The 8,750-nt window shown below is 41.3% G+C and overlaps 1 protein-coding gene across 1 annotated transcript in view; it reads right to left on the reverse strand.

Moving 5' to 3' along the window:
- The window catches only part of LTBP1 (latent transforming growth factor beta binding protein 1), a 282,394-nt gene that overhangs the window by 126,166 nt on the left and 147,478 nt on the right, over positions 1-8,750 (reverse strand). The window contains 2 exon segments of the mRNA XM_011935989.1: positions 4,455-4,574; positions 8,633-8,750. The exon segment at positions 8,633-8,750 is cut by the window's right edge and continues 6 nt beyond it. Coding sequence (XP_011791379.1) covers positions 4,455-4,574; positions 8,633-8,750 — 238 coding nt within the window.

Consider the following 8,750-nt stretch of genomic DNA (forward strand, 5'->3'; position numbering starts at 1 on the left):
TGGCCTCCCAAAGTGCTGGGATTACAGGTGTGAGCCACCGCGCCTGGCCAGTAACTGATTTCTACTTTCCTTTTGATTTGTTTGACACACATCAAAATCATCCAGTTTTGATTCATGCAGGGTGGTCCAAAAGTAACATTTAATGTATCTTGTCTGCGCACATATTTGATACTCTTTCTTCAAAAATGTTAGGGGAAAGAAATCCATTTTTATATCACCGGGATCTAGCAGATTGCTATCATGATAAGTGTTTAATAAAAAATTCTGGGTTGTGTGGATAAGCACTGAACTGACAGCCTTAGGGGATCTAAAAACTCAGATCTAAGCATTTGTAATCAGGAAGAACAATGCCGTTACCTATACAGTTAGTCCCCTCCTCACTGGCCATAAATCCTGCTGGGCAAATGCACAAGAAACTTCCCTCGGTGTTTTCACAGCGTCCCTGGGAGCAGAGGTGTTGGACCTGAGTACACTCATCAATATCTGTTAACAAACATACATATAAAAAACATTAGTTCTGTGTAGCAAGAACTTAGTTTCCCTGTTCTGTAAAATACCATCATACTATTCCCTAAGTACCACCCAACCTTTATAACTGAGGACAACAGCAAAAGGAGACATGATCTTTCTAGTCACATGCTTGAAGGATTGTTACTGGAAGAGAGAAGCAGCCTACTGCATGTCACTTCAAAGGCCAAAACTACAAAACCATGACAATGGTATTTCAAAGAGGCAGATTTCAGGTCAACACAGAAGGATTCTCCTGATAATGAGAGACGTCCAAGCAATGGAATTTGCTGTCAGCAGGGAGTCAGAAATGCCATGAAAGAGACTCTTCCTCCATGCATATGGGTGGAATTGAATTAGATCATCTCTGTTGCCTTTCTAACTTAATATTCTAGGTTCTAAACGTGATACACACAATGTATGCAAATTATGGAGCAGGTGGCTGTCTCCTTCCCCCTCCCACACACACACACCAAACAGCAAAATTCACATATACTAAAGTAGTATTAATTAGTTATGTGCCTTTGTTGTTTCCCACTGCCTTATAATTTAGTGCTGAATTTTCTTTTTCTTAAAAAAAAAGAGAAATTAAATTTAGAGTTACATTAAAATGATTTATTTAACTCTGTTGCATATCTTTCTGAGATACTTTTTTTTTTCCAAAAGGAGCATATATGAGATCCCTAAATTTCTAAATTGACTGACACCTTCAGGCCAGCATATATGGATTTTCAATTTTGAAATCCCTTTAAAAAATCAAATCTTATGTACATAAATGAATGTAATTCTTTACTGCAGTATACATTAATGTTAATTTGTTTTTGCTAAATACATGTTTTTAGGTAGCTGTTTCTGGAATTCATATTTTCTTTACTTTATCCAAAAAGCTTTTGGAAATTATTTCACCCTTATGTAAATGTATTACATTTGGCGAGGTAAACAAATGTTGAACAAAGAGGTAAGAGAATTCCAGTTGTTTAGCAAACCTTTTTTTGAGCTCCCTTAGCTAAGGGATAAACTTTCTTTTTTTTTTTTTTTTTTTTTTTTGAGACGGAGTCTTGCTCTGCCGCCCAGGCTGGAGTGCAGTGGCCGGATCTCAGCATCTCAGCTCACTGCAAGCTCCGCCTCCCGGGTTCACGCCATTCTCCTGCCTCAGCCTCCCGAGTAGCTGAGACTACAGGTGCCTGCCACCACCCCCGCTAATTTTTTGTATTTTTTAGTAAAGATGGGGTTTCGCCATGTTAGCCAGGATGGTCCCGATCTCCTGACCTCATGATCTGCCCCGCCTCGGCCTCCCAAAGTGCTGGGATTACAGTCATGAGCCACTGCGCCCAGGCTATTTTAGTCACTCTCAGTTCCCAGTATTCTGGAAAAATACCTGGCACATGGGAGACACTCAGTATTTGTTAAATGAATGAATACATATCAAGTTATGTTAGTGTTGAGCTTAACTCAAAACTAGACTTAAGACAAGACTGCACCTTCTGAAAGGTATGTTAGAGTACCAGAAGTACAAAGCTAGGGCTGGGCAGTCATTAACATGGTCAGGGTTTAGCAGAAAAATCCAACCCACCCATTGGCTCAATGTAAGTAGAAAGGCATGCTGCAATATCTGCTTTTTGTCACAGTCAACTTCTCAACATTTGAAAGCTCTACTACTATAAAAAATTAAGATGGAAAATCTATTTCAGTATAACCTGCAAAGGCCCTCAGGAGAAATTTAGAAGAGCTGCAAGTCCAATATGAACAATGGATGGAACTGCAATTAAATCTTGGGGGAGTGGCTTCATCTGTAGATTATGCAGAGCCTAAAATTTTACCCAAAGCAGAAAGATAAAGGACACTGCCTCCATTTAACAATAGGAAATACATGACCTCAGCAATGCAAAAACAAAACAGGGGGCTAAATGTGGGACTTTGGCTGAATTGAGAAATGCAGTGATCTAATATTTCTGCTTATGATTCTACTCATCTGTTTGACAAAAGTACAATTAGTTTTAAATGAAGTGCTATGCTTCTGTCACTAAAGTTTATATATATACATGCGCACATGTAGGTACAATAACTCATTTAGTATTGTTTATATTGAAGAACAATCACTTGCCAATTTGGTCAGTCACATTCCACTAATAAATTCATGAATCAGGGCTGTGTTTATACTACTATTATCAATTGTAGTTATTTAAGGTAGACTTCAGGCTCTGCTCCTGGATTATTTATCAGGATGTGAAAATGAGAATACATATGGAACCCTGATAGGCAACTATGAAGTTTACGCCAAATGAGAAAACTGAAACCCTACGTATTAATACTTTCTGGCCTGCACCAGTTACATAAACAATTGGTTATCAAATAAACAACTAATGAATAAAAATCTTTTCTTCAAAGATCTACATCTCACAACTCCATCAGCAGAGACTCTTGGGTTGGGGCTGGGCCTAGGGGCTCAGGACACGGAGCTCTCCGTACCAGCTACAGAGTCTGAGCTGATGTTGCTTGGTGATGAGACTAAAGCTTTAAAACTGACAGTGCTTCTGCAACCTCCATTAAAACACCTAAATGTCTTCCCAGGGCTATGAGAATGAAGACCGCCAGTTTTAACAGGACTAAGAGGGATTTAAATTATTCAGTGGTCTCTCATCTTATCTTGCAACAAATCTTCCCGTGTTCTCTGGCCTTCAGCTACACTGGCCTTCTGCTCTCTTCTTCTTCCACGAACCCCTGGCATATGCTGTTTACTGCGCCTGAAATGTTCTCCCTCCCACCCCCTCATCAGCTGAACCTCAACTCAAGAATTTTCCTAAGGGCAGCTCATTCTATCATTTGCTCTCACAGCATCATAGAACCCTCCTTTCTAGTGCTTGTCTCATCTGTGAGTTTGCATTTATCTATGAGATATTTGAGTGCATGTCAGTCTCCCCCACCACACAGTAAGTACCAAAAGGAAGGGGTCATCCTCTCAATATATCCCAGAACTTACTACAACTCTTGGGATATACAGTAGGTTTTGCCTTTTGTTTCATGTTTTAGACACAGGGTCTCACTGTCCTCCAGGCTGGAGAGCAGTGGCACAATCATAGCTCACTGAAACCTCGAACTCCTGGACTCAAGCGATCCTCCCATCTCAGCCTCCAAGTAGCTGAGATTACAGGCACACACCACCAAGCCCAGGTAAGTTTTTTAACGTTTTGTAGGGATGAGGTCTTGCTATGCTGCTGAGGCTGGTGTCAAACTCCTGGCCTCAAGTGATCCCTGTGTCTCGGCCTTCCAAAGTTCTGGGGTTATAGGCATGAGCCACTGTGCATAGCCTATAGCAAGTCTTAAGCATTTGAGGGAGAAAGGAAAGAAGGAATGAATGAATGAAAATTTTAACTCACATATTCAGAGTTCTGGTATGGAGCGGAAAAAAGAGTTCAGATTTTAGGGGAAAAGACAGCATGGTACACACAAATGAAAACCATTAAGGGGGAGAGCTAACTACAGCACAGGTAATTAGAATCAAAGCAAATTTATTACCGTATCTTCCTCAGTGCCTAAAGCACTGCCTTTGCTACTTCTGTTGCAAATTTGCGTGCGTGTGTTACCTAATTCCACTGTCTGTGGTAGATGCTTCTTAGGCGTCTTCTCTCTTTTTAAGTGTTTTGCTCTCCATCTCTCTTCCTTCCTGTAGACCTTACTATCTTATTTGGTTTTGGATATTTATCTCATTAGGAATAACAGTTTGTTTCAATCCTAATTATTTGCCCCATCTAGAATCTTACATCCTTCATGCTAAGTCATTTTCTTATTTTCTCAATGGTTAAAAGTTACTGGCAATTTGTCTTAGAATGATATAAGATTTCATTTTTTTCATTTTGAAAGAGGGCTCCGTTGGCATTTCACCACCCTATCAGAAAATGGGCCATGCAGAAGAAACAAAGCTTTGGTAAGTACACTACAGTACCTACCAAGGCACTGTCCACTCCAGCCTCGGAATCCTTCTGTGCAGGGAACACACTGGTAAGATCCAGGAGAATTCACACACTGCTCATCTGGGCAAGTACTTGGATTCAAACATTCATCAATATCTGAAAAATCAAAAAGGTAGGTTGTGAACATTTTATCGGAATACCGAAGCAAAATCTTACTTTGTGAGGAAGGCAGGGAGGGAAAGCATATTATATCTACATTTCAGTGGGAAAAACAATAATCGGGTAAGTGAGACATTGGGTGTATACTTAAATACATGGCAATAATGCATGGTCAAGCACACCTGGATTAAAACACGTGCATACATTCCAAGGAAGAACCTGGCCCCAGTTCTTCAACTAGCAGGACCTGGTCTCTCCACTCTGGGAGTTGGCAGCTCCCTTAGGGCCAATTTCTGGACATGAAACCTTTCAAGTAATAGCACAGCTTTCCAGAAAGAAATACGAGGAGTGGGGGTGAGTGTGAGGAAGCCATGTATCCACCCAGCTAGAGGTTCTCTCTGCAGACATTGGATGCTCTAGGGAAATTCTCTCTTTGGCTTCATGGGCCCAAGAACATCCTAGATTTGAATAATTTAAAACCTTTCATATGACAGGAACTCCTTGGAGGTCGAAAAAAACACATGAGGAGAGAGTGAACTCATCACATACTTCCAAGCCTTTCCAGAAAACATGGTGATATGACCATATGGTAATATTTTCTGGTAAAAATACACCTTACTTTTCATATTCACAGCTAACTGAAGTTATTAATCATCATTCTTTCCAATTTGGGGAGAAAAAAATCACCTAAAATATGGTTAAGTCTGTGCAAGAGATAACTACTACGACAGCTTGAGGCATTTTTAAGAATTGTCAAACAATAAAATGAGGAAAACGATATAGGAGAGAGTTCAACAGTTTAAAACAAGTGTTAACACCATGGCTTCTAGCTGCATTTGAAATAAGTGTTTTTTCTGAGGTGGACCTTGAATTTATACGAGTGGATTTAATGTTTAAGTATCCCAATACCTAATGTATATATGACCTTTAATCGTACTTAAAATATAAACAGATTTTCAGGACATAAACTAAAGAAACAAAGAAAGAAAGAAATATATAATGGGTCCACTAAATATCCATGGCTATTTGATGTCTACATTCTAGTAAATACTTAAAAGTTATCTCCCATTGCATATCGTTAGACATGTGAAAAGATACTTAAAGTGAAAAAGTTGAAGATGATATTAACAAAATAAGCACCAGGTCAGTGTTGTAATTTTTTTTCTATCAGTAAAAATTCTTGCCAATAGCCAATGACACATAGTGGTTTTTTTAGGTCAGATGTTCTGGGACTTCTTGTTCTACAAAAAGATGACGCTTGCCAGTTTCATTTTCCAAACAGCATTACATTCTCCTCTGGATGGGATATTTCCAAAGAATAGAACTACAACTGCTAAATCAGAGAATGTCATTGAGACAGGCTGGTCCAATAAATAAGGTGCAATGTTGAGCAATACAAGATAACGTCCCTGAATTTCTAGCTGCTCTCACCTCTGCTTTTCCCCTCTTCTGTAAATTAGGAACTACCTGCCTTATAATACCTTAACAGAATAAAGTAAGGATACATGAGATAATGTCTGTAAACTACAATAGACTCCTTGGAGACTGCTGCTATTTGAAAGCCACTTTGTTAGTGACAGCTGAGAAAATCTTCTGTGAGCCAGAAGCCCGGGGACGTCTGGTTCTAGTCCATGATGAAATTTGAAAACAGCCGCGTTGCTTGGCTCCTTCTTCTTTTCAAGACTTTTCATGGGGATAGAATCATATATTATTTACTCAGGGAACCCGAGTCATCTTTCTGCTAAATAATTTTCATATATTGAATATTACAGAATATTCTCCAAGCTTCCAATTTAAGTTCATAATTTTCCAATTTCTTTTCTATTCTTTTCCATCCTATTACTTAAGTATCTTATCTTCCCATTCTTGACCCGTATGTGGAACTTAAGAATCAGTATTTGGGCCGGGTGCAGTGGCTCACGCCTGTAATCCCAGCATTTTGGGAGGCCAAGGCGGGTGGGTCTGGTGGTCAGGAGATTGAGACCATCCTGGCTAACATGGTGAAACCCCATCTCTACTAAAAATAAAAAATAAAAAATAATTAGCTGGGTGTGGTGGCGGGGACCTGTAGTCCCAGTTACTCAGGAGGCTGAGGCAGGAGAATGGCGTGAACCCAGGAGGCAGAGCTTGCAGTGAGCTGAGACTGTGCCACTGCACTCCAGCCTGGGCGACAGAGCGAGACTCTGTCTCAAAAAATAAATAAATAAATAAATAAAAAGAATCAGTATTTGACTTCTTTGTTGGGGGTTGGGGGATACTGCTCTGCACATAAATGCTTGTCAAATAAACTTACCCTGTTTTTTTCAAGCACTCCCCACAACTACAGAGGTACCTGAGATCTATACAAACACAGAAGGAGTCAGGGATGGGGGAGATTTAAAGAAACTATAATTTCTCGAAAACTAACAAAGTGGCAGGCATCATACAAGTTCAGGCAACATGAAGTTATTTTCATGAAAACCCAGAAAGTTAACTTCATCGTTCCCATTTTACAGGTGATGTACTACGTTTCAACGGGGCAAAGTCAGTGGCTGCAGGTCAGGAAGTTACTAAGCGTGGGCGTGGTGAGCTGATCCCACACTGCATCTCTATAGCAGAGGAGAGTTCCCTGGAAGAGCAGAGTGGAGACACTTTACACCTGTGCTTTTTCTGTAGCCTCATGGTCCTCGGGGAGGGTATAAGGCTCCATTCTGACCCAAGCTGATCCAGCAACATAAAACACTCCCACTTCTCTCTAGAGTAGAACCCAAGGGGCGGAGGCAAGACGCCAGCAGAAGAGGCAAGCGTAGGCTGCCAAAAAATGTCTAATTAGCTCTCCCTCCAGGCCTGGGTCATCAGAGCGGTGAAGAAAACCAACATGCAGAAGCCAGGGGACAGCTGAGGGCTGGCTGTGCCAACCTAGTCTATCCTGCCCCAGCTAACAGAGCCCAAATCTATTAGGCTCTGCTGACAGCCAGGCAGGAAACCCCAAGGAACCAGCACCATGCTCCTGTGCCCTCAGAGACCCCATGTTCCTTCACCCTCATATTTCCATGGCAGGTTTTTAGCAGAAGGTCAGTGTATTTCTTCATGAAAATAATTGCAAAAAAAAAAAAGTGCCATTGTGTTTTTTTTTTGTTTTGTTTTTTGGAGACAAGGTTTTGCTCTGTCACCTGGGCTGGAGTGCAGTGGCATGATCTCAGCTCACTACAACGTCTGCCTCCCAGGTTCAAGTGATTCTTGTGCCTCAGCCTCCCAAGTAGCTGGGATTACAGGCGTGCGCCATCACGTCTGGCTAATTTTTGTATTTTTAGGAGAGAGGGAGTTTCAGCATGTTGGCCAGGCTGGTCTCAAACTCATGGCCTCAAGTGATCTACCCGCTTCGACCTCCCAAAGCACTGAGATTACAGGCATGAGCCACCGTGCCTGGCCTCGCCACAGTGGTTTCAAAAAGAACCAGAGCAACTTGGACACAAACATGAACAGAAATATGAAAAGGATAAGAATTGTGGCCACGCTATAAACATTTTTTATAACATTTTTATAATGAGAGAAAACTCATTGCTGTAGTCAACAATGAGGAAATTTTATCTAGCACAGTTGGAATCTGACCAAAGTTGGTCAGACCATGCTTCTTAGGGAGTCTGTGAGAAAGTCCCAGAACACATGTAAAAGAAAGCAGTGGAGACAAAGGAATGTAAGTAGGTGAAAAGGTCAAAAACAAGAAATCAACACTGGTTACACCTGCACCATGTTCCCAGATGAATGGTCCAGACTCTGTAATTAAGTCTGGGTTTGTACTAAACATGATGCAATTAATCATTCTATGGTGATTTCACTCCAAATACCAGAAAGGCAGATATTGAGGTGAAAAATAATGAGAGCATGAAGATGGAAAATAATCCCAAAAGAGCCACTGAAAGGAGGAGGCAAAGAGCCTGTGAATCCAGGAAGCAGAAAGAGCTTGGATAAACTGGTGTCAAGTATGGAGTGTGGAAGGAAACAAGAACCAGGCAAGGTACCTACCAACCCTGCACATCACGGTCATGTGTGCTGAACACTCTCAGCTGACTCACCCTCACAACGGCCTCTCTGGGTCATGCGGTACCCGCTGTCGCAGTATTCACACCGGAAGGCCCCCACAGTATTGACACAGTGCCCCTCCCCACAGACGTCCGGCCTCAGGCATTCGTC

The sequence above is a fragment of the Colobus angolensis genome, unplaced genomic scaffold (genome assembly GCF_000951035.1).
Source record: "Colobus angolensis palliatus isolate OR3802 unplaced genomic scaffold, Cang.pa_1.0 Scaffold15, whole genome shotgun sequence".
NCBI lineage: Eukaryota > Metazoa > Chordata > Mammalia > Primates > Cercopithecidae > Colobus > Colobus angolensis.